The sequence below is a fragment of the Antechinus flavipes genome, chromosome 4 (assembly GCF_016432865.1).
Source record: "Antechinus flavipes isolate AdamAnt ecotype Samford, QLD, Australia chromosome 4, AdamAnt_v2, whole genome shotgun sequence".
In the NCBI taxonomy this organism is placed as follows: domain Eukaryota; kingdom Metazoa; phylum Chordata; class Mammalia; order Dasyuromorphia; family Dasyuridae; genus Antechinus; species Antechinus flavipes.
In genome coordinates this window covers 333978286-334006159 of record NC_067401.1, presented here as the reverse complement: position 1 = coordinate 334006159, position 27874 = coordinate 333978286, and the positions used below count along the sequence as shown (strand labels likewise).

General features: G+C 33.5%; 1 protein-coding gene across 3 annotated transcripts in view; it reads right to left on the bottom strand.

The window, feature by feature from the left end:
- The window catches only part of GRM1 (glutamate metabotropic receptor 1), a 443057-nt gene that overhangs the window by 38039 nt on the left and 377144 nt on the right, over positions 1-27874 (bottom strand). For all 3 annotated transcript variants that reach the window (XM_051997908.1, XM_051997909.1, XM_051997910.1), the window contains exons 5-7: positions 26901-27147; positions 16256-16424; positions 25-151 (exon numbers count right to left, since the gene is read on the bottom strand). In XM_051997908.1, coding sequence (XP_051853868.1) covers positions 25-151; positions 16256-16424; positions 26901-27147 — 543 coding nt within the window. The remainder of the gene's footprint in view (positions 1-24; positions 152-16255; positions 16425-26900; positions 27148-27874) is intronic.

The window sequence follows — 27874 nt, the reverse complement described above, 5'->3', positions numbered from 1 at the left end:
TTCATATAAATAAAAAGGTCCTACCAGTGAGGTCTCTGTTTGGCCACCATCCAAGGTCACACGCTTTGCAGGTAAATTCATCTTGCACATATTCATTCTCCTTGCAGGCTGTGCAGATCCAGCAGCAGCTCACCTCTCCTTTCCGAATAACCTAAAACATCAAGATTCTTCTTTCAGAAAGCTAATTATTTATAATTATAATTATAAGGCCAGTGCTTTCATTCAGGCTGTATTGTTTCAGGCAAACCAGAAACTTATTTGAAGAACACTTCCCTCTTTGGGTAAACATCAAAAGATATGGGGTATGATGCATACTAGGATTCATGTGAAAGGGTCTCTTTTGTTAATGTATGTTTCTAATAATTATCTGAATGTTTCTGCCTAAACCTAGACAATTCACAAGTAGAACTTTATTCAGAGACAGAGTAGATGGTAGAAAGGTACAGTGGAGAGAACAATGCGGCCTTAGAAATAAAATTCTAATTTGATCCAGTCACCAAGAATGTCTGATTCTTTCTATACAATGATCTTTATATAACTTTATATAACTTTCATTTTGCCACCATCCCTTTCCTGAAGATCATACTTCTTTTATTAAATTATTCCTAGGTAATTCCATCTGTGTAATTTGCCTGAAATCTTTCTATATCCCCAAATTCCTCCTGCACATAATGGCTAATATGACTTTATTTTCTTGGTCAAGGAATTTCAGTTCTCCCCTTTTCCATTTCCAATAAACTCTAAACTCCTCAGCATTATACTTGAGGACTTCTCTATTTGTTCATTGTTGTTCTTTAGCTTTCCAAAAATGAGTGTGTGTGTGTGTGTATGCACATGCATACCCATGTGTGAGTGTATGCATGTAGCTTTCTCACATTATACCTAAAACATAGAATAATACTTGTAAAACTGGGACACTGGAGGCCATCCTCCTTTGTTTTTTCATTTTCCTTTTCCATTCTCCTTGTTTTTACATAGGAAACTAAAACTCAGAAGGTTAAAAGACCTCCCAGAATGATTACTTCACCCCCAGCTAGCTAGTCACCATATTAATTCAGTATTTCCTAGTCACTCAACTTAACACACAATGACTTTTTGATTTACCTTCAAGAAAATTTTATCCTTCACAAAGGGGGGAACCGATAAAGGGTAATTCCATTTTGGATCTCATTATTACTAACAGAGAAGAGTTGATTGCTAGGTGAAAATTATAGGCATTCTAGAAAATGGAATGATTTATTCTTAGATATTGTAACAGAAAAAGAGAAAAATCCAAGCATAGATTGATATATACTGTTGATTTTGGAAAAGCAAATTTCAGTCAGTTCAGAAGAAATGTAGGTAGGTAGGTAAATCAGTTCAGGAAGGATGGGAGAAACTCAAGAATGGCATTCTGAAAACAAAGGGAAACAATTTCAATGAAGAATCAATCAACAAATATTTATTAAGTTCCTATGTGCCAGTGCTAGGAAGAAAAATAATACTTATGTGAAAAGCCTCCTACAAATGTATAGGGAATTGGCCAACCATATTAGTTTGTTTATATAGAAATGCATAGAAACAACATCAGGTAATAGAAGATGAATATAAGAGTTCATTATAATCCTATAACAGTAGTGTCAGGAATGCTAATATTTCCAATGAGCTGAGGTTAGTGAAGGAAGCTAAAAGCTATTGCCTTTTTTTTTTTAAAGCAAAATTGGAAGAGGACAATCATAAAAGGAATTGAATCCCTACTTGGGGATTGAGAGGATGATGACACTGAAAACAGAAAGAAAGCAGATGTTTCTTCCTTATTTTGCTTAGTTTTTGCTCTGCCAAATAGAATGACTATTGCTCTAAAGATGACAGAAGAAAAATTGCTAATAGGGAGCTGATAAAAAGATAAGTGAAGTGTCAATAGGAGAACAACTAGTTAACCTTAGATGAACTAGATTCTTGGGACCTGAGAGAATTGGTCAATGGAATTGCAGAGCTACTATTGTGATATTTGAGAGGTCATTGAAAGGGGAAGAGATACTATATGATTTTGAGAAGATCTAATTATAATTTTTTAAAATAGAAGAGAATAACATTTTTAAAGTAAAGGTCAGTGAGCTTGAATTTGAACCTGGAAAAAAATCGTAGACTGCATGATTAAAGAGATAGTTGATGAGTATCAAGAAAGAAAAATGGTGATTACAAAAAACCAGCAAGCTTAATTAAGAATGGATCAAGGCAGGGGAATCTATGTAGTGAGGTAGATATTGCACTAGCACCGTTTGGTACTGGCTAAGAAACAGTAGTTGATCAGTGGAATAGATTAGATTCATAGGATAAAATCATTAGTGACTATAGTAATCTAGTGTTTGATAAACTCAAAGACCCCAGCTTTTGAGATAAGAACTCACTATTTGACAAAAATTGCTGGGAAAATTGAAAATTAATTTGGCAGAAACTAGGTATTGAACCACATCTAACACCATATACCAAAATAAGGTTGAAATGGGTTCATGATTTAGACATAAAGAGTCATATTATAAGCAAATTAGAAGAACTAAGAATAGTTTACCTCTCAGATCTATGAAGAAGGAAAAAATCTGTGGCCAAAGAATAACAAAAGATTAATACTGAACACAAAGTATATAATTTTGATTATATTAAGTTAAAAAGTATTTGTACAAACAAAACCAATGCAGATAAGATTAGAAAGAAAGCAATACACTGGGGAAATTTTTTTTATATTCAAGGGTTTTGAAAAAGGCCTCATTTCTAAAATATATAGAGAACTGACTCAAATTTATAAGAATTCAAGCCATTCATTCTCCAATTGATAAATGGTCAGAGGATATGAACAATTTACAGATGAAAAAATTGGAACAATTTCTAGTTATATGGATAAGTGCTCTAGATCATTATTCATCAGACAAATACAAATTAAGATAACTCCGAGGTAGCATTACATATCTGTCAGATTGGCTAAGATGACAGGAAAAGATGATGACAATTGTTGGAGGTAATGTGGGAAAACTGGGACACTGACACATTGTTGGTGGAATTGTGAATGGATCCTACCACTCTGGAGAGCAATTTGAAACTATGCCCAAAGGGCTATCAAACTGTGCATACCCTTTGATCCAGCAGTGTTTCTCCTGGGCATATATCCCAAAGAGATCATAAAAGAGTGAAAGAATCCCATATTTGCAAAAATTTGGAGGGCAGCCCTTTTTATACTGGCAAGAAACTAGAAACTCAGTGGATGCCCATCACTTGGAGAATGGCTAAATAAGTTATGGTATATGAGTGTTATGGAATATTGTTGTTCTTTTTTTATTAAAGCTTTTTTTTTAAAAATAATATGCATGGGTAATTTTTCCAACATTGACCCTTGCATAATCTTTTGTTCCAAATTTTCCCCTCCTTCCCTCCACCCCCTCCCCTAGCTGGCAGGTAGTCCAATACATATTAAATATGTTGAAATACATGAAAGAATCCAATGTATATATACATATTTATACAGTTATCTTATTGTACGAGAAAATCAAATCAAAATGGAAGAAAGAGAAAAACTGAGAAAGAAAACAAAATGCAAGTAAATAACAACAGAAAGAGTGAGAATGCTATGTTGTGTTCCATACTCTGTTCCCATGGTTCTCTCTCTGGATGTAGTTGTCTCTCTTCACAATTCTGAAAGATTTATCTCTCTTCAATATTGAGATGATTCAAACCAGTTTTACTTGTGCAGTGATGAAGAGAGACAACTATACAGCAATATTATATGAAGATCAATTCTGATGGAAGTGGCTCTTTTCAATAATAATACGATTGAGACAAGTTCCAATGATCTTATAATGAAGAGAGCCGTCTACACTCAGAGAGAGGACTATGGGAACTGAGTATGGATTACAACATAACATTTTCACTTTTTTGTTGTTGTTTGCTTCCATTTTGTTTTCTTTCTCGTTTTTTTCCCCTTTTTGATCTGATTTTTCTTGTGCAGCAAGATAACTGTATAAATATGTATATATATATTGGATTTAACATATTTTAACATGTTTAACATATATTGGATTACTTGCCATCTAGGGGAGGGGGTGGAGAAAAGGGAGGAAAATTTGGAACATAAGGTTTTGTAAAGGTCAATGTTGAAAAATTATGCAGGAATATATTTTGAAAATAAAAAAGCTATATATAATAAAAGAAAAGAAAAAAAAGATATTGGTAGCCCTGGAGTCAGAAGGATCTGAATTCAAATCTCATATTCTCATCACTTAGTAGCCATGTGATCTTGGACAAGTTTCTTACCTCTGATTGCCTTAAAATTTATTTTAAAAAGAATGGATTGTGCCAGATTAATTTAATTTCATTTTTAAAAACAGGAATGTTAAACTATTAAGATTATCAGAAAAATGAAGCACCTAGGTGCTTCCAGGGAACTTAAGTGGTGTAGTAGATGGAGCACTGTGTTTGGAATCAGGAAAAGTCATTTTCCTGAGTTCAAATCTGACCTCATAAACTCACTAGCTGTGTGATCCCTGAGCAAGTTTCCTCAATTTCTAATCTGTAAAATGAGCAGAAGAAGGAAATGATAAACCACTTCAGTTCTTTGCCAAGGAATCCCTAAGTGGGGTCATAAAGAATCTGGTATTCTTACACAGCAACATGTTTTATCCAGATTATAGCAAAAATTTTGGATAAAATATTTCACATGTTATTTTTGGGGAATAAGGAGAATTGAATTTGATGATAACCCAATTAAATGAATTCAGAATTTGTTGGATGACTTCACTCAAGAAATAGTTTGATGTAAATATGATGGGGATCCTGGGAATTTGTCTTGGGCCCTGTTCTGGTTAACTTCTTTACAGATAAGGATAGACAGACTTAGATAAAAGCATAAATGGTATTCTCTTTAAGTTTTTAGAGGGATATGAAGGATAACTAACATACCAGATGACTGTCAGGATTCTATGAATCAAAATAAAATTCAATAGTAATAAATATAAAATCCTATAATTGGGCACAAGAAAATCAACTTTACAAATTTAAAATGGGTAAGACATGTTTAGAGTGCCTTTGTTCTGAAAAAGAAATCCAGAGATTTTAGTATTTTATAAGTTTAAAGTGAATTAATAGTGTGATCTGGCAGATGAGAAAAATAATGTGAGTTCGATTCCTTTAAGAGAAGCACTGTTTACAGGAATGGAGAAGAGATAGTCCTTGCTTTGATTAGATCTCATCCAGAGAATTGTGCTTAGTCCTGGTGACCACAACTTAGTTTATCTGTTAAGATAAACTGTAGTGTTCAGGAGAGGGTGCCCAGCATTGCCAAGGATTTTAGTCCATGTCATATGAGTAGTAGCTGAAGAGAACATTTCTTTTGGAAAAGGGAAGAGTCTATCTTTAAGTATTTAATGGATTTTTAAAATTTTTATTACAGGGAAGATTTGATTTTATTATGTTTAGCAAATACAGGAGTGATGACAAGAAGTTGCAAAGAATCAGTTTAAACTTAATGACAGTTGTATAGTGGTATCTCAGAGTTGTCTTAATTTGCATTTCTCTGATTAATAATGATTTGGAGCATCTTTTCATATGGCTAGAAATAGTTTTAATTTCTTTGTCTGAGAATTGTCTGTTCATATCCTTTGACTATTTATCAATTGGAGAATGGCTTGATTTCTTATAAATTAGAGTCAATTCTCTATAGATTTAGGAAATGAGGGCTTTATCAAAACCTTTGATTGTAAAAATGTTTCCCAGTTTATTGCTTTCCTTCTATCTTGTCTGCATTAGTTTTGTTTGTACAAAATCTTTTCAATTTGATATAATCAAAATTTTCTATTTTGTGATCAATAATGATCTCTAGTTCTTCTTTGTTCATAAATTCCTTCCTCTTCCACAGGTCTGAGAGGTAAACTATCTTATGCTCTTCCAATTTATATATAATGTCATTCTTTATGTCTAGGTCATGAACCCATTTTGACCTTATCTTGGTGTATGGTGTTAAGTGTGGGTCAATGCCTAGTTTCTGCCATACTAATTTCCAATTTTCCCAGCATTTTTTGTCAAATAGTGATTTCTTATCCCCAAAACTGGGGTCTTTGGATTTGTCAAATACTAGATTATTCAAGTTATTGGCTGTTTTGTCCTTTGAACCTAACCTATTCCATTGGTCAACTAGTCTAATTCTTAGCCAATACCAAATGATTTTGGTAACCGCAGCTTTATAATATAATTTTAGATCTGGTACAGCTAGGCCACCTTCATTTGATTTTTCTTTCCTTAATTCCCTTGATATTCTTGACCTTTTGTTTTTCCATATGAACTTTGTTATTATTTTTTCTAGGTCATTAAAATAATTTTTGGGAGCCTGATTGGTATAGCGCTAAATAAATAGATTAGTTTAAGTAGTATTGTCATCTTTATTTGCTCGCCCTATCCAAGTGCATTTAATATTTTTTCCAGTTGGTTAGATCAGACTTAATTTGTGTGGGAAGTATTTTGTAATTTTGCTCATAAAGTTTCTGTTTTTCCCTTGGCAGATAGATTCCTAGATACTTTATACTATCAGTAGTTACTTTAAATGGAATTTCTCTTTGTAACTCTAACTGTTCGATTTTGTTAGTGATATATAAGAATGCTGATGACTTATGTGGGTTTATTTTGTATCCTGCAACTTAGCTAAAGATGTGGATTAATTCTAATAACTTTTTAGTAGAATCTCTGGAATTCTCTAAGTTTATTATCATATCATCAGCAAAGAGTAATAATTTGGTTTCCTCATTGTCTACTCTAATTCCTTTAATCTCTTTCTCAACTCTTATTGCCAAAGCTAGCATTTCTAATACAATATTGAATAGTAACGGGGATAGTGGACAACCTTGTTTCACTCCTGATCTTATTGGGAATGGTTGCAGTTTTTCCCCATTACATTATGATGCTTACTGATGGTTTTATATAGATGCTACTGATTATTTTAAGGAAAAGTCCATTTATTCCTATACTCTCAAGTGTTTTTAATAGCAATGGATGTTGGGTTTTATCAAATGCTTTTTCTGAATCTAATGAGATGATCATATGGTTTTTGTTAATTTGGTTATTAATATGGCCAATTATACTGATAGTTTTCTTAATATTGAACCATGGTCTCAAAGTCTTAAAAGAATAAAGCAAGGAAGAAATAAAAGTGCTGCTTTTGTCTTAAGATGTACAGAAAGAGAATAGAAGGGACAGGTGGACTTCCATGATGAAAATGAAAGGATTAAGATAATGTCAAAAGATTAACCATAGAAAATGGAATCATGGGTGGGATTGTTTTAAGAGAAGGATAAGGGACTGGAGAAAAGGAAAGGGTGTGGATTTATGTTAAAGTATATATTACAGGACATAAAAACATAACTTTACAGTAGATACAATTCAAGAAGAGCAAAATAATCAAATTCATGAAAAGAGAAGAGACTTTATTACTTAGTTTATAAGGCTTTTCAGGATGTGCTGGACAAATGTTCTTTCTGGATTTATGCAATGGCATACAAAAATGATCAACACTCAAAAAAAGTACACAAAATAGAACTTGACATACATACCTAGATATGTATATATAGTGAGGGATGAGTTTCAAGTCCCAGAACAGGGAAGTTATTTTTTAGGTTTAACTCAAAGGGAAAACCCCTACAACTTTTGATTGAATTAACCACTAAATTTTCTTTAAGAACTGACTAAGCTTTGGAACTTATTATCTACCATCTCCCACCCCTGAAAAAAACAAATGAACAAGCAAGGAAACAAAGAAAATCCACACTCTCACAAAACTTCTTTTTCTACTGAAGAAAATTACTTGCAAATTTGGAATCATCCACATTTCCCTTCTTTTTCTCACCCTCCATATCCAATCACTTGCTGATTATATCTTCACAACCCATTCTTATGTTCATTACTTTTCACTCTGAGTCATCACTTTCATTTGAACATTCATTACCTCTCAATAGAGTATCATTATAGCCTCCCAATGAATTTCTCTGCTTCCAGTTTCTCTTCTTGACTATTCATCCTTTAAGGCTGTCAAAATAGTCTTCCTATGTCACCTTTCTCCTTGTCACTGCTTAGCAATCTGCAGTGGTTCCCTATTCTCTCTAATATTTAAATCCCATTAACAGTCTAAATGACATTTCATATGACTCCCCTTCAGGTACTTTACATTTCGGACCAAATTGGCCTGCTAGCTGTTCCCCAAACTTGTTGTTCCATTTGTACCTTCACTCAAGCTCTATGCCCTACCTATAACACACCCTTTCTCCTTCTCAGCCTCTAGAATCTGTAGGTTCACTCAAGGCTAAGCTAAGATGACATTTCCTATAGATAGTGATTCCACATCCTCTTCCCCTCTTTTTTTTTTTTCTTCCCCTCTTTTCTATGAATGTTCCCTCCCTTCTCAAATTGCTTCAGATTTGTCTAGCAATGAATATGTTCATAGGATCATTACACAGAGCTGGATAGAATCTTAAAGGTCATTTAACTCTATCAATTAGAGACAAGGAAACTGAGTTACAGAGAAGCTAAATAAATGACCCAAAGTCACACAAGTAGTAAAATGGCAATGCCTGAGTTTGGATCTTAATATTCTGTCTCCAAATGTAGCACTCTTTCCATTGCACTATGCTACTCTTAGAGGAAAGGACTATATATATATATATATATATATATATATATATATATATATATATATTTTTTTGGTTAATGTATCCTGAGCATTCCTAGGGTCCATATAGCCCCTAAGTTGAATTGAATACAGTTTGCATGACAAACTTTGGAAAGTTGAAAACAAAATATTGATGACAAGCATGATGTCATTTGTATAGGGACAAATTTCATTTACTTAAGGATGACATGAACTGAAGATCTTGAGACTTTAAAATAAACATTTTTTTTCAATGGTTAGATGAAAGAATTAATAACATTGCATTTTTGTTACTCATGCTTATTAGTTTATAGTAGAAGTCTGTAAGGAAATTTGGTTTGTAAATAGTATCTCTATACTTAAATGCTTTTTAAAAATAATTTTAATCATGTCCAACTCCTTGTGACTCCATTTGAGACTTTCTTGGCAAAGATACTGTGGTTTGCCATCTCCTCCAAATCATTTTACAGATGAGAAAATTGAGGCAAAAAGGGTTTTCTAGAGTCACATAGCTAGTAAGTACCTGGGGCTGAATTTGAACTCAGGTCTTTCTGACTCCAGACCCAGTGCTCTATCCACTATGCCACTTTGCTATGAGAAATTGCTTAACAGATTTTTGTAATGGGAAAAATATATTGAAAGTTGTGTAGTAATGCACATACATATAACAAGAAATTATATTGGACTTTATTCTAGCTGATTGAGGTAGCTAGACATTGTGTAAATCACTAATATTAAGATAACTAAACTCAAATTATAAGTCTGGTCATTTCATCCTGCTGTTCAAAAATCATCACTGACTCCCTATTACCTCTAAGAGCAATATAAAGTCCTTAGTTTGGCATTTAAGATTTTCCATGAATCCATCTTTCCAGCTGTTCATTAAAATACTAACTACTAGTCAAATCGGATAGACTTAATTCTCTGAATCTAAAAGTCAATTGTCATTTGGTACATTTGTATAAGGAAGAAAGGAACAAAACATGCATTTATTAAATGCCTACCATGTAACCCAGACACTATGCTAAGATAATATATCTCACTTTATTCTCACAAAGACCCTGGGAAATAGATGCTATTATTATTCTCTCCTCATTCTACATATGAGACCAACAGAGGTTAAATAATTTGCCCAGTATCATACAGCTAGGAGGTATCTGAGGCTGGATTTGAACTCAAGTCTTCCTGGCCAGATCTGGAATTCTGAGTTCAAATGCTCAGGACTTAATACATATTTTTTTGAGTTAGGTTTTATAAGAATTTGTCTTTGTCAATATGTTATATGTTATATTTATAAAAGAAGCAGGCATGTTTTTAAAAAGCATTTTAAGTTGCAATCAGAATGAAAAGTCTTTCATTGTTAATAAAGAAATTTATTAACCCTGAAATTAGCCTTGAAATTCTCCTGTAAATTGACTTTATCTATATTTTGGAGAAGCTGCTGTGATTTCCTTTTATGTCACCTAGGCTTGGTAGGTGGCAAATTAGTTGTGTTTCCCTATAAGTACTGCTATTTGGTAAATAGAATTTGAATTCCTTTTATTTCACAACCACTAGGAGAGCTTAGAGGGAACAAACAAATAAACATTTTTTCGCCTTCAGGGACACATTTTTCCCCACTGAATGCCACAATACTTTTAAACAGTATCTTCCCTGCTCCAATCTGCGTTTAGGGTAAATGTTATATGCTGTTGTGGTTGTAGTAGTTGACCCCATTTGTGATTTTTCTTGGCAAAGATACTGGAGTAGTTTGCCATTTCCTTCTTCAGTTCCTTTTACAGATAAGGAAACTGAGGCAAAAAGAGTAAGGGGTTTAGGCCAGTGTCTGAGGCCAGATTTGAACTACACTTCTGGCCCCCTATTTATGCACTACAATAGAACCAAAGCAAGGCTTTGTAGGCATTCAGATGCCAGCTCCCAGGAGCAGAATTCCACAGTCTGGCAATGAATGACCCTGCTTCTCTCTTCTGGAATGTGTGAGCCCATAGTACAATGGACACTTGACTTTCCATTCATAGCCTGCCAGGAGTAAAGTTAGCAGGCAGGAATTACAAAAAAGAATTGTTGTGCTGCAAATCTCAGGAGGAACAGGATATTTTTTTCTGCTTGTTTTCCCCTCTCTCACTTTTAATATCTAGAAAACTGTTCTTTGTGTATCCATAAAGTGTTTCACAGATATGGCATTATAGATTTAATACAGTGGAAAGTATCTCTGTGACAAGCCCTCTCTGATCTTCTGGCTCAGAAAAATCAGCACCTGAGACTGTATTCTCCATATTCTATCACCACAATCAGCAAAAAATTTCACTACTATCTACCAGAGGCCTTTCTCCATTAAAGTGAGACAAGGTTACTGAGATTTAGATTATTTTCCTCCCTTACATGAGACAGAACTAATACGATTAAGCCTGCTGGAGTAGCCCTTTCTCAATTGCTGAAATAAATAAAAACTTCCAAACCCTCCATTGTACTTTGGTAACACAGAAACTATTTGCCTCTGCAACAAGTGTGAAGGCTACTTAGAGCAACACCTAGTAGGGGTTCCCACCTGTATGGTTCATGAAGTTAGTTTGGCAGTTCTGGGTGTCTGGGGGATGTAAGAACAGACTCCCACACAATTGCTGCCATACCAACAGCTGGGCTGGATGACATTTATATAATGACTTGGCTACACTAAGAGATGAGTCACAGAAAATAAGTGATGGAAATGACCTATTAGGTCATCTAATGCATACCCCTGCCAATTCAAAGTTGCTTCTCCAATCTATATTTTTCATCATCTCGTTCAATTTGGTTTAAAATAATGTGAGATCAATTTTTACTCTCCTTCCTTTATAGAAAATTCTTATATATATGTATATACATAACATATATATATATATAAAACTATATATACATATATGTATACTTTTTGTTTGAAGCATATAGTCAACTTTATTCTAGCATGCCATATGTGTTCCCCAAAAGTACCACATTATGAAAAAATCAGGCAATATAAACAACAGGGTTGATGGAGATAGTGGGATTAGGGATAAAACACTCAAGCACTACCAGCAACACATAATAAGAATTAGGAACCTAGTGAAAATAGTAGCACTATTTTAAGATAATACACGTTAAATTAAGAAATATATTAATATCAGAAAGTGTGGCACCAGCAAAGTTTCTGGATGTTTGACTTGCCAAGACTCCAGGCTTTGGTAAGAGGCTAAAATGGAACAGATCAATATTCTTTTTTTTTTCTGAGAAAATTGGGGTTAAGTGACTTGCCCAGGGTCATACAGCCAGGAAGTATTAAGTGTCTGAGACCAGATTTGAACTCAGGTCCTACTGACTTCAGGGCTGGTGCTCTATCCACTGTACCACCCAGCTGCTCCCAGATCAGCATTCTTTTTGCCCCTAGTTCCTACTGCATCAGAAGATACACAATAAATATAGGTCTTTACCATGACAAAACTTTGGTTTACTACTAGTGGGCAGTAATAGTTTGTGTGTGATTGAAAATGGTACAATTCTTTATATTCTCAATGTTTCACATGGAAGAAATCGAGTGTCAAAGCAAACTAAAATTCTCCCTATGCTTGAATTATCCCCTAATATCTCACATGAAGCAAAAGCAAATTTGCATTTTCAAAACAAATGTTATAGCAGAACTGAATGTATATTCAAAAATTGAATGCTTGTGACCAAGGATATGATGACGTCAATTGGAACTGCTCTTATGAGAGTTGATCAATTTTCAGTGTGAGCATTTACCCTTCAGAAACCAGCAAAAACAACACATCAGGGCATGATTTATTGTTTTGTTGATGGTCTAGACTTAAGAAAAGTAATAGGGAAAATATTCATGCAAATTAAACATAAAACTGTGAACATCCATTATTTTTCCTGGAGAGTACATTGTTAGACATTTATCAATTGTCCTTGATAATGAGACACCCAGGGAGCATCACAAATTCTTGGAAGTTGCTGAAGTACTTTGTAGGAAGGTATAATGAAACATGCATTTAACAAAGACCTCTAGCTTGGTATTTATGGAAACTTGATTTAGAGCCTTTGGTGTTAACACAGGCTAGTCGTGTGGGTGACTTGTCTACTCTGACCTTCAATTTCTTTAGCTGCAAAAATCAGAGTGATAATGGCATTCTCTATTTCCAGAGAGCTACATTGGCATAGTGCATAGAGAGCAAAAAGACCTGGTTCAAGTATTACTGCTGACACAGAGAAGCTGTGCGACTTAAGGAAGTAATATCCTCCCCAAGAGAAGCTTTTAAGCCTACTAGTTGCCAAGAGGTCTTGATCTGCATAGATAGAAAGAGTTTCCTTTTTAAGTTCCTTAAACCAAAGACATTGGGAGTTGGGGAAAACAACACAGAGCTATCTATTGTGCAGTGACCTTTTGGAAATCACAAAAGTCTATATTTAAGATATTGCTATAGTCATCCCCAATTTATTTTGTTTTTGGGTTTTTAAAATATATTTAATATTTTAAATCACAAAAGTCTATATTTAAGATATTGCTACAGTCATCCCCAATTTATTTTGTTTTTGGGTTTTTAAAATATATTTAATATTTTAGTTTCCCCCTCTTACATGTAAAACAATTTTTAATACTGATTTTTTAAAATTTGAGTTCCAAATTCTCTCCTTCCCCTATTACTTCATTGAAAAGGCAAGCAATTTAAAGTAGGTTTCATTCCCAATTTTTAAAAAATGGGTAAGACTTTAAATACCTTCCTTATAAGCTTATCCATACGCAATATCCCATCTCCTGCCTCTGGGTTGCCCTGTGCCTAAAAAATGCTTCTTCATCTTAAAATCTTTAGCTTCTTTTTATCACTCAGTTCAAGTAATCCTTCAACATGATGCTTTTTCTCATCCCTTGAACTGCTAATGCCACCAGAAAATTGCTTTGTAATCATGATTGTGATAATTGGATGGTGATTTAGTTTCCACAATTAAGAAAATTAAATTGAAGAAATGAAACAAATTAAAAAATTGAAAACTAATAAATGGGAATCTGGGACCTACAAGAAAATCACAAAATGTCACCAGGAGTGGAGGTTTTAGATTTGAAAAGGAACCCTCTGGACTTTGCCTCTTTCCATTTCCCTGGTTGAATTCCCTCAAAAGAATGTAAGAATGTAAGCAGGCACTGGCATATGTAATGAGGGGAGGAGATTCATAATCTGTAACTTCTGTAATACCCGATTAATGGGGTACCAGGGGAGGGATAAGCTTCAGGATAGGAAATAAAACACTTCTTTTGGGGTTTCAAAAGTGTGTCTACTAACCACTCATTCTTGCAAGAATATAAAATAAAAAGTCTGCAGCATTCATCAATGAATCAGTGGAGTTCTATGTAAGATAGTTTATTTTTTACATCATATTTGGGCCTCCCAAAGGAAGGTAAATATCTTGATAAGGAAAAGTTAAATTTTTGTCTTTGTATTCTCAATAAGGTCACTAGGTAGAACAATGGGGAGAGTGCTACACCCCCGATCTAGAAGATCTGGTTTCAAATTCCTCCTCAGACACTTTCTAGTTGTGTGTGACATTGGACAAGTCACTCTCTGCCTCAGTTTCCTCAACTGTAAAATGGAGATAATAATAGTATTTGTAGCCCATATTTGTTGTAAGTATAAAACCAGATAATATTTGTAATGTACAGTATCTGACTTGTAGTAGATATAGTTCCACATGGTTTTCAGTATAGTGCTTTGCAAAAAAGTACAGGATTTATAAATATAGATTGCTGTGAAAGTCAGTTTACTTCATATAGAATTTTGAAAGTATCTATGGCAGAATAAAGTTAACTAGGACAGATTAAAATTAAATTTATTGGCAGGCAAATATACCTTACAACTTTTTATATTTTTAGAAAAAAGAGCAGTGGGTGATATGTATTCCTATTGCTGCAATCTCTTTTTCATTATTTGGCATTAATTTACAAGATTTCAGCACATTTTTAATGCTTCACCAAGAACCTGCACTTTTTTTGGATGTAAAATATATTTTTGTTGAATACTATATTTTTCTAAGTCTAATCATGATTATAGCCTATGGGTTTTCAATAAATTTTAAGTGAGTTAAACTTCTACATCATTGAAACATAATTTATCTCCTCTTAGATAAATTTGTTAATCTTTTGTGACATGTGGAATGATACAAAGTCATGATTCCACTATGTCTTTAGGGATTTCTGTAACTTTGGAATTTTGCTTGTTATGATTATTTGCAGCAATAATTTCTAAGTTTTTGAAAATATTCATTTCTGATTGCATTTCTTTTGTACTTAAATGCAACTGGTTATGTTTAATTGTGAGCTTGACTGTTCCTTAAAACACTATGAGCCTTGAAATGCTTGATTTCCTCAAAACTATTGCTATCATCGCTAATAGTCACTGAACTATGCTCTTTTCAAGTTATATCTTTTGCATGTATCTTTGGAATAATATCTTTTCTCTAAAAACCACAGAATTAAAAACAACAGAAGAACACCAAAACATGTATATATGATGTAAGATCCAGCCATCAGTAAACTGAGAATTAAATAAAGATGTGGAGATCATTCCAGGATGCTTTCATATGTTCACATTGAGAAGCCCAGAGTTAGTAAAAGGCATGTCAATGTCCATTGCTGTCATAAAATGAAACCATATCCAAGTCATTGTTTTACCTAAATAATTCATACATAACTATTCTATTGCCCAGCAGAAAAACAAAAATTGACTTTTTAAATAATAAAACACTTTGCATATATGAGCTATTGTTTTTAGGAGATATAAAAGTGCTCAGCCTACAGTCAATCAGTATTTTCTGAGGAATCAGCAATCTTGTGGGTGTTAAGGGGAGGGGAGGGAGGGATGCCTAGGCTTCTCATTTCAATTGCTGCTATTTTAGTTATATGCTTTTTCAATGTTCTTCAACTTTCACTTCAATAAAACACAGGAAGAGCAATGATCATTGTGTTTTTGTTTTCTTGGTTATTTCCCTTTTACCTATTGTTTTAGTTAGAGATCCTTCTTCATTGCATTCATGTTTATACTTTGACCTGTTTTCCAATATTTGTCAAGTCAAACCAAGAAAAACATAGTAAACACTTATTATGTGTTAGACACTGTATTAAAGGGGGATATGATACAAAGAAAAGGTTGGGGGAGGGGGGGAATAGATTCTACCCTAAAGGAATTCACATCCTAACAGAAGTGACAGCATGCAAATAAATTGGAATGTTTAAGCTGTGTGCTGAGTAGATGGAAGATAATTTGAGAGAAGATACTAACAGCTGGAGGAAGTAGGAATGGCCTCTTGTAGAAGTGTGGGATTAATGCAGATGGTTTCCTTTCCTGGGACAATATCCAAATTTATTATCATAAATGCATTATATTGTATTTTTCTTTCTTCTCACGTGCATCAAAACTTAGTTAAACTAAAACTAAGTGGAAGGTGAAGTAAGGAATTGAGGGGAGGAAATAGCCAGCCTGATATTCTATTTCTGGTCACACTATGGTTTAAGTAAAAAAAAAAAAAAAAAATTCTTGAGGGCAATATGCATCATCATAACCATTATCTACTAAAGTCTCAGAGGCTTACCTTAATCTGACCCTTTAAACAAGGTTCACTGCACACAGACCGTACCATGCCACTTTTGTTCATTTGGATTTTATAGTCATCAATATTCAGCACCCCTTCATGCCAGGTTCCAATGTGGACATAATCATACCGGTTAGCATCCGTATATTGAAGATTCATAATATCATACCTAGGAAGAACAAACAGTAGCATTTCATGGTGATAGATTCCCTTAATAATCATTTGATTGTAGTAACAGACTTCTTGATTCATCTTTCAGAATCCATCTGTCCATCTATCCATTTCCTTCAACACTTTAAAAGATCTATGATTTAACCAGGATGGGCATTCCCTCCAGGTGTGATGTTTACAATGGCTCCATAATGTTCCTAGATGCTTGACCAAAAACAAAACAAAAAAATTCCAAACCACCCTGTATAGGCCAATATTTTGGCCATAATCCTCTCTAAATGTAATAAGTGTGGTACTTAGTTGATACAGTAAATAGAACATCAGACCTGGAATCCAGAGTATCTGAGGCCAGATCTAGCTTCAAACATTTACTAGCTGTGTGACCCTGATCAAATCATCACCTGTATTTGTCTCAGTTCCTTATCTGCAAAATGGGGATACATTGGAGAAGAAAATGGTAAACCAAAAACCCCATGGACAAGTTTTTGGGGTCACAAAAAATTAAACAAACTGAACAACTAAACAACACTGAGTTTGCCTTTAGATTTCTCTTGAAAACTATTTTTAGTGTAGTCCCTATTGGAGTTTATATTCTAATTTTGGCTTTTTGAGTCTGATTTTTCTGAAAAATTTTATCTGAAACAAGTAAGATCAATTCTATGTCAGAAAAAATATCAGAGTAGTACTTTCACTTGACAAAAATGTAATACATTATTTATATTGTAAATTTACATTTCACCCTTGGATAGCTTCTAAGCACCATTCTTTCCCAGAAATAAAATGATTTTCAGAATATTAGTATCAATAACAATAATGAGGTAATTATTGTAGAGATCTTTCAGAGAACCCTTCAGAGGTGTTTGAGGCACAGTATGGGGTAATGGAAAGAAAATTGGACTTGAAATCACAAACCCTGGGATTAAATCCCATCATAGATACTTAGGAGCTGTGTGACCCTGGACTAGTCCTTTAACCCCATCGTATCTTGATTTCCTCATCTGTAAAATGAAGGCATTAGGCTTGGTAGTGTCTAAAGTCCCTTCCAGATCTAATATTATATCTCATTTTTGAAACTTATTAGCTTCTTTGCTAAAATGTTTGTAGCAGCCCTGTTTGTAGTGGCTAGAAACTGGAAAATGAATGGATGCCCATCAATTGGAGAATGGCTGGGTAAATTGTGGTATATGAATGTTATGGAATATTATTGCTCTGTAAGGAATGACCAGCAGGATGAATACAGAGAGGCTTGGAGAGACCTACATGGACTGATGCTAAGTGAGATGAGCAGAACCAGGAGATCATTATACACTTCGACAACGATATTGTATGAGGATGTATTCTGATGCACGTGGATTTCTATGACAAAGAGACTTAACTGAGTTTCAATGGATAAATGATGGACAGAAACAGCTACACCCAAAGAAGGAACACTGGGAAATGAATGTGAACTATTTGCATTTTTGATTTTCTTCCCGAGTTATTTTTACCTTCTGAATCCAATTCTCCCTGTGCAGCGGGAGAACTGTTCGGTTCTGCAAATATGTATTGTATCTAGGATATACTGCAACATGTTTAGCATATATAGGACTGCTTGCCATCCTGGGGGGGGGGGGGGGAGGGAGGGGAAAAAAACGAAATATAAGCGAGTGCAAGGGATAATGTTGTAAAAAAAAAATTTATCCCAGCATGGATTCTGTCAATACAAAGTTATTATTAAATAAAATAAAATTTAAATTAAAAAAAAAAAAGAAACTTATTAGCTTCTTGACTTCAGGACATTTACTCTCTTAGAGCCCATTGGTTCATTAGAAAAATGGATTACATTATCTCCCTCACAATGAATGTTTTGAAGGAAATATTTTATGAACTTTATTTTTTCTTCTTAATGTATGAAATAAAACAAATATTTTCATAACAGTACAATTAAAAAGATGATTGTGCATGAAACTGCAAATCTACTATGCACAGCTTGTTATTTCTTTAAAAAAATACAATTATCATGTAAATTTTTTTTTCTGTTTCCCCCAGTAGATGTGGATAAATGGATGGATAGGTAGAAAGATAGATGGATAGATAGATGACAAATTACAAATTTTGTAAAATATTCTGCACATACTTCTATTTATTAGGTCTTTTTCTAGATGCAGATAGTGTTTTTCTTCATATGTTCTCTATATTAATTTGAATATTTATAATAGATGAAATAATTTATTTGCTTAAAGTCATCACTGTATTCAATCTTCTTTTGGTTCTGCTCGTTTCACTGTTCATTTCATGCAAATCTTTCCATGTTTTTCTAAAATCATTGAGCTCTTCATTTCTTATAGTTCAGTAGTATTCTTTCACAATCACATACCAGTGCTTGTTTATCCATTTCCCAACTGATGGGCATTCCTGTAGTTTCCACCACAAAGAGATTTGCTACAAACATTTTAGAATATTTTGGTTCTTTTATTTTTTCCTAAAAATCTTTGGAAATAGACTAAGTAGTGGTATTGTAGGGTCAAAGAATAGGTAAGTTAATAACTCTTTGAACATGATTCCAGATTGCTCTCTGAAATGATTGGATTATTTTACAATTCCAACAAATAAATTAGTGTCCCAATTTTTTTGATATCCTTTTCAGCATTTATCACTTTCCCCTTCTATCATTGTAGCTAATCTGGTAGGTATAAAATTATATCTCAAGGTTGCTTTAATTTGTATTTCTCTAATCAATAATGATTTAAACATTTTTAAATGATTATAAATTGTTTTGTGTTCTTCATTGGAAAACTGAACATATCCATTGATTAGTTATAAATTGGGGAATGACTTTCATTCTTATAGACTTGACAAAGTTTTTTTTTTATATTTTAGATATGAAACCTTTATCTGATAAACTATTTTTTCTGCTTTTCTTCTAATCTTGGCTATATTTGTTTTATTTATATAAAATCTTTTTAATTTAATGTAATCAAACATCCATTTGTTACCTGTTTGCTTCCTATTATTTATGTCTAAATTGTTCACCTATTTATAAGTTGCTAAGTAATATGCTTCATGTTTTACTTTTCTTGTAAAATCATTCCTTATATGTAGGTCATGTATCCATTTCAATAAATGGATTTCCTTGGTAAATAGTGTGATATGTTGATCCATGCCCAGTTTATACTATAGTGCTTTCCAACTTTCCCAATAATTTTTACCAAATAATGGATTCTTATCTCCAAATCTAAAGTCTTTACACTTGTCAAAGATAAGATTATTATGTTAATTTTTGCTCTAAATTTTATGTCTATTCCATTGTTCTATCTTTCTATTCCTCAGTCCACATCAGATAGTTTTGATAATTAATGTCTTATAATACAGTTTAAGATCTGGTACTACTAAACCTCATTCCTTTACACTTTTTTTTTTTTATTTTTCCCTTGACATTCTTGACTTTTTGTTTTTTTCCATAAAATTTTATTATTTTTTCTAATTCAGTAAATTTTGAAAGAAGTAATTTAATTGGGATGGTATTGAATATATAAATTAATTTGGATGAAGTTGTCATTTTTATTTTATTGACCTGAACAATTAATATATCTTCAATTATTTAAATCTGATTTTATGTGTATAAAAAGTTTCACATATAATTTTGCTTATAAAGCTATTATTTTGTTTTGGCAAGTGTGCTCCCAGGTATTTTTTGTTGTCTGGAATTATTTTAAATTGGGTATTTTTTTTATTTGGATTTTTTTTTTATATATCTTGCTACTTTGCTAAAATTTTAATTGTTTCAATTAACTTGTTAGTTGAGTCTTTAGGATTTTCCAAGAATATTATCATAGTATCTGCAAAAAAAGAGATAATTTTATCATCTTGTTTTCTATTCTGATACTTTGCATTTCTTTTTCTTCTCTTACTTAAAGGGACAGCTAAGTGGCTCAGTAGATAGAATAATGGGCCTACAATCAAGAAGGACTCATCTTTTTAAGTTCAAATCTAGCTCAGATACTTACTAATTATGTGACCCAAGGAAATTTAACCCTATTTGCCTCTATCTTCTCATCTGTAAAATTATCTACAGAAGGAAATGGTAAACTACTCTAGTATCTTTCCCAAGAAAAGCCCAAATGGGGGTCACAAAAAGTATGACATAACTGAAATGACTGAACAGCAACAAAGACATTATTATTATTATTCACTCTTTGGCAATGGTATCCCACACATTGACCACAAATGACACAAAAAGAATACTTAGCATGCAATTAGAAAATAGAGTGATAACTACTGGGGATCAAGCTAAGATTCTCCAAGACATGTTTTCTAGTTACTTATCTCTAAACTTCAGGATTTTACTACAGAAATGTAATTGCTATGTCTTAGCTTTCCATTTTTCTGCTTAGCTAATATAGCTGGAATTTGCTCTCTATGGGGCAACAGGCTTATTTCTACTTCAAACATATGCCAGATTCATCAAACACAGCTTCAAGGGCATCACTAAGATGATGATGATGAACAAAGGAAATTTTCTTATTTCTTATGGGTGAAATGAAAATGCATTAGCTAATATACAGTGAAACAACTGAGCTTTTAAAACTTATGCCTTATGCCCTTCTGATGATCATTTAGTTATTTAAGAAGCATGTATGAAGTGCTCATTGTATGCAAAAGCAAGTTCTTGGTACTTAGGAAGGAGAAATTTTTTCTCCTTTGTAATGCCAAAAATATCTCAGACTTATTTATATAGTCAGCATTCAGTGCAATTTGCTGCTGCATATAAATCTTGTTTATGCTATAATAGTATCCATTTTAATTATTTGGATTAATGTTCATTTCTAATTCCCATCCCCACTGGCCATATTCAGCAGGGCTGGAAAACCTGTTGTGAATATTTAATGTGAGGGGTTTTTTTTAAGTTTTTTTTTTCTTTTAAGTTTCTCTCTCTCTCTCTCTCTCTCTCTCTCTCTCTCTCTCTCTCTCTCTCTCTCTCTGTTTCTGTCTCTCTCTGTCTCTCTGTCTCTCTTTCTCTCTGTCTCTCTCTGTCTCTCTTTCTCTGTCTCTGTCTTTCTCTCTCTCTATCTATCTCTGTCTCTCTTTCTCTCTCTCTCATTTCTCTGTCTTTCTCATTTTTTCCTTCTCCTTTCTGTGTATCAGGGCAATGAGAATGCTATGTTCCTCTTCCCTTTTTCTGTTTCCTGAAATTTGTTCAAGCCTCTTCATTTTCTGTAAGAGAGGAAATAAGTTTTCAAATTCATGCATGTTAGCACTGAGAAAATGAAAAATGCATAACATTATACAAAATCCAAAGAAAAAAATCCCAAACTCCAAAACCCTAACAAAACAAAGTCCACACCCAAAAAGAAACTGGAAATAAGGAAGAAAGGCCAGAAGGAAGATATATATGGATGAGAGTTAAAACAAATTCGACTGATCATAATTAAAGTTAACTTTTGACCCTATGCAATATTCTTGAATATTGGAATTTATTTGTAATATTCTTGTACTGCAAATTAGTTTTTTCTTTGAATTTTCCTGGTGGCTGTAGTTTATTTTAAGTGATGATTAACTATAGTAATTACAAGGAGGAATGTAACTGTGTAGTAGAGTAAAAGAGAATAGAAATTGGAGAAGATTAAAAAAGGAACTGAAAAGAGATCAATATGCACCTCTTAGAATAAATAAAATGATTCCTGTGAATAGGCTTGGGAACAACAGTGATTGATCCCTTGATTAATATCTTGGAGAAAAACTGAAAAGTTGGATTGCATATTCAATAATGAAAAAAATGTCTACATTTGGAAGTAAGCCCTTGCTTTTGTGTTGCTGATATGTTATGTGTTATTTCCCACAGGATTGTGAGGACTCTGAAGGAATTATATAAGGTCAGGGAGGAAGGATATAGTGATATGTAAAGGTCTGAAACTGAGTTGATGCACTGAGGTTGGACAACCAAGCACTTAAGGTTAAGATTGGACAATACTCTATTAGCATATGCTTGGAAAATGGCCCTTCCCACTATTCTGTGCTGATTCAATCTTTTGGTGTATTCAGAGAATTGTGGGAAGGATTAGGGGATGGAGTAAGACAAGGCAGGGTCACTTTGGCGATAGAAGACGAGAAGGAAGGTCCTGTGTCCATCCTGTTCACTTCTACTCCTAAGACTAAGAATAAAGACCAAGGACTTTTGCCTGTCCTGACTCTGGCTGATTTTAAGGTATCCAGGGTGCAAACTCGGTCTTCACAGTGGTGTGTCTTAGATAAAAACTATTGTAACGCCAGAGAAACTAAGGCAAGATAGAGATTAGAGAATTTTTAATACTTTATTTGAGAGGGAAAGATTGTGCTACAGGCATGTTATCCCTAGGGCTGATGTCACAAAGCATCCAGCATGATTCCCATGAAGTATACATGGCTCTAAGGTTGGATAGATAGACAAAGGTGGGGGTAGTGGAGTCCAAACTCTGGTGAGTGGGAATCTCCAAGAAGGGATCACAATCCCGTTCTGATAGATTGGGGATAGGACCATAAATTCTTACAAATTGGGAGTATTTAGGAGGTGTCCAATTAGAAGCAGGAAGTCTGGGACTTAGAGATACCAATAAGGTATCTGAGATAGGACATCTGGAGTTTTATCTTTTGGAATGCCAGATCTCGACAGCCCTAATTATCTCAGTTCTAATGAACAGAAAAGGGAGGTTGCAACTAGGGGGATTGAGGCAGAACAATTCAAGGAACCGAGGCAGAATAATTTAGGGAAACTGAGGCAGGACTATAAAAGGGAATTGTGGTACAACATTATGAATAAATGAAAACTAAAAGATACTGGATCTAATAAGAATAGCAATATGGTGAGAAAAGTAAAAAACACTTCATTTGTTTATTTACTCCATTAAAATGTTTATTGGGTTGTTTTTACTATTTACTATTTTTAGGAAATACTTTGATGTCATAATATTATCCTGTATGTTAACTAAAGACATAGAATTAAATAATAGACATTTTTAGTTGATTGTATTCCTTTGAAGTTGAGAAGGTACTATATCACTGTTCTTCAGTTTCTACAAATAAATTATGATGAATTAGCTTAGATTATGCTATGAAGTAACATCATATTAAAGCATTACTTCATGCTCACAGAACATCCAAGTAGAGAATCTGAAGCTGAGTTCTGAAAACTGTATTTGAGAAAAGATATTGACAAGCCAAGAGAATGTTCAAAGAATGACAAACAGCATAGCTCATATCAAAAAAGAATTTATAGAGGAAATGGAGAATTTTAGTACAGACAGAAGATGTGATAATTGTTTGAGTATTTGAACAATTGTATTGTAGGAGAAATATAAGAATTTTTCTGCTCAGTCCAGAAGACAAGAATTAGGAGAAGGAGGTGAAAGTTCAAGAGGCAGATTTAGCTTTGACATAAAGTGAAAATTTTCTATTAGAGCTATAAAAATTGGAATGTGCTGCCTTGGGGGTAGTGCATTTCCTTATCACTAGAAATCTTCAAAAGTTATTGAGTGTGGTATGGAGGGGATTCTTTTTAAGTCTTTTAAACTCTGGGGGTCTCTTGCTTCTATCTCTGAGGTTCTGGAATACAAAATTAAGAAGGCACTAAAATATTCTTTCTTATGTCTAATTTTGAGATGATAGAATTTCTCATAACATAACATCATTAGTTATATGGAATTCAATGGGATAGAACAGAAAGAATCACAAATTTGGAAGTAGGATGTCTGGAATTAGCAAAGTGACACAGTGGGTATGATATAATAGGATTCTGTATACCCTTAATCTTTAGGGAGTGTGTATGGGTTAGAAAAACCCTGAATCTCAACCCCTCTGGCCTCTGGGAGCATCCTCCTACCTACAATTGATCTGGGAATCACTTTGGTCTGGGAAACAATCACCACCCTTATTGATTTGGAAATTAGCTCAATTGCTCCCTAGACCATGCTATAGAAGCATAAATAAAATCAAGACTCTGTATGCCAATCTTTGCTATTTTTCTAATCAGAAGGGGCACACTGAGAGAAAGAGCTTCTCAGTGAAAATAAACCCATTTTTGCCAAACCTCACTTGGAGACTGTGAATTTTTTTCTCAAAACCTGCAACATGGACCTGGGGGACTCCCATCACTATTAGGTTATCTCACCCCTCAACCAAGTGGAGTACTGGAATTAAGATCTGAGTTCAGATCCTGCCTTTGTTTAGATCCTTCAGTCTCAGGTTCCTCACTTGTAAAACAGGATAATAGTAGCACCCCAATGTTGTGGTGAGGAAAAAAAATTAGATAATGCTTATGTAACACTTCACACACATAAAACATTAGCTATTATCAAATCCTAGCTCTGCTCTCACAATCTGTGTGACATAGGCAAAGCCTCTCTGATTTTCATCTTTTTTTGTTTTAAAACTGAGAATTAATGCTTATACTACTTATCTCACAAGATAAATAAATTATTTTGTAAATCTTAAAGTGCTTTATAAATGAGGGATTTTATTTTTAATCAACCACCAGCAGCAACAGTGGTGTCAGTATCCTGCTTTTTGCGCCTAAGGTCAAATTGTGGGTACAATTCACATAATGGATAGCAATGCATTTACCAAGAAATATATAATAGCAATTACTCTGTTTTCACATTGACAGAGAAACATTTTTTAATGAGTAGATCAAAATTTTAGGTGCCACAAACAAGAAGGATAACTTGTAGAGAACCACCTGGGAAAATGATTAAATATCTATTACAAGGATATTAACTCATCTGTCCTAGGGTTAATAATTCAAATGAGAATTAGCCATCCCTGATTTTTGTGAAGTCTCACTACCTTTCAAATAACCAGATAATCTAAATTCAAATATGGGTCCACCAAAAGCATCTATATGCAGATAGCAGCAATAAATTGTACAATATCATACAGATTTCAAAATAATTTCCTATTTGTGAAATATTCAGTTATTTCTCATATGATTCTCATAGCAGCTCCATGAGGTAGGATGCTAAGTATAAAAACCATGGACTGACTTGACCCACAAAGTCTGAGAGCTACCAAGCTCCCTGAGGAACTTATTCCATTTTAGTCCATGTAGTTCTACACCTAATATTACTGCCTTGTACATAATATGTACTAAGTAATTATTTGTTTAATTGAATTTAGATGTTAAAACCTTAATTAAAATCTTAGATTTTGACTCCAATATAATGCTCAATACATGGTATTACTTAAACTCCATGTAGCCAATAACTCCATGGGAATAGATATTCATTCAATTCTATCAACATGCATTAAATGCCTGTGCTGGGCAAGACATTGCTAAGTGCTATGATTATAACAAAACTAAAAACAACCATCAAGAAATAACCGGAAAATTTGGTCTTGAAGAGGCTTAATAAAGTTAAGTTAAACATTTCTGGTGTTTAGTTGTAGGTACTACATTTTAGGAGAGACACTGACAAGCATCAGTGAATGCAAAGGAAATCAATCAGAATGATAAATATTATGGAAGTCATATCATGTAAAGATGTGGTAAAGAAAATTAAATGTTTAACCTAGTAAAGACTTAAAAAGAAAATAAGTTGGTTTTCAAATGTTTGGAGAGCTTTAGTCCAGGAGGGATTAGATATATTTTTATTGTTCCAAAGGGAACAATTGGATTAATAAATTATAAGGAAGAATATATATATATATATATATATATGTATTAGAAAGTTTTACATATATGTGTGTATAATATATTATATATAATTTATGCATATTATATATAATAATAACATATAATATATAAATAAAGTACTTGGGCTGAAAGAGTAATTTCATTGGTATAGAAAATTCCTGATTAGGAGCCAATTCAATTCACATTTTCTATGAAACTTATGGTTTTAGAGAGTTGTCTATAGCAGTAGTTTTCAAAGTAGGTCTCTGGAGGTTCCTGGAACCCTTTTAGGGGTTAGGGTTAGGCAACTTACTTTACTACCTTCTTAGGTCTAGTTTCTTCATCTGTAAAATTAAGGATTTGGATTAAATGGTCTTTTTGCAGTCCCTTTGGGCTCTGTATCTGTGATTCCTAGGCTGAACCTAATCTTAGGTAGATTCTTAATTCCAGAGAGAAAAATTTATTCTCTAGAACTCAGTTTCTTAAACTGTGGTTGTAACCCTACTGGGGGGGGGTCTCATAACTGAATGCGGGGGTTGTGAAATTATGATTTATTATCAGTAAATGTTTTATTTGTATACCTTTTTTATATACTTCTATCCCCAGGGTCATATAAAAAATTCTCAGGCAAAAAAGGTAGTAAGGGGAAAAAGTTTAAAAAGCCCTATTCTACAGAGTAATCTGAGTAAGATGGATACATTTATTATCTTCATTCTCCTCCCAAAGCATGCTTTTATTTATCTTTAGCTATACTGCTCCCAATAATCTTCAGTGGAAATTAAAACAAAATATTTCCATCTGTTTAGGAAAATCTAATTTCCAGTTAATTATTTCATTGAATTGCTTCATTACCTTCCAGGGGCATCTCCTTTTTCATCAAACCACACTTCTTCTCCTGATACACCAATGAAGGAGGATTTTATGAGGAAGTCCAGGAGCTTACTGCCATCAATGGGTTTCATAGCATCACAAAGACCAACATGTCCAGGACAGAGAGCATGGTGCATATTCTGTAGTCCATGAGCCATAGCATAGATAGCATTGATGACAAAGCCCATTTTGCTGTCCTGGACATAATTTTCTTCTAAACTCTCATTGCCTGTAAGAATAAAAACAAAATTGTTAACAAGAAAGAGGACATAAATAATAGTAGTAAGAAATAATAGAACTATGCCTTTTATCTGAACATGATTTAATTCAAATAAGATGTTTTTAAAAATAGGATCATGAGATTGAGAGCAAGGAGAGAATTCAGAGATCATTTGGTCTAATCTCACCATTTTACACTTGAGAAACACTTAGAGAGGTTGTGACATAGCCTATGAAGCAGGTGAGTTAAGAATTGATCCTAGGTTCTTGAACTTTAAATCAAGGTTTGTTTGTTTTTTTCTATTATGTAACTTTTATACACAAAATTACTGGATATCAAAACTTAGAAGGGACCTCAGAACCCAACCTGTACTTAAATTATAATTTTCCCTTCAACATGCCTGACCAAGGATTATCCACTTTATTTGAAGCTATCCCATGGAGGGAAATGTGTTGGGTTGAGTTTGATTCAAGACTATCCCTTGATATGTTAGGCTTATCATTACAACAGAGTGACCCAATCATAGATCACTCAACAGTTAACCAAAGTTGATCAACTTATCCATAACAGGAGAAGGATATTCAAGGATAGGCATCAATGACACTTTTTTATTTTAAATTTATTTATTTTTAATATACATTGCTTTTTGAATCATATTGGGAGAGAAAGATCAAAGCAAAATGGAAAAACCATGGGAGAGATAAAAAAGCAGAAAAAAGAAGTGAACATAGCATGT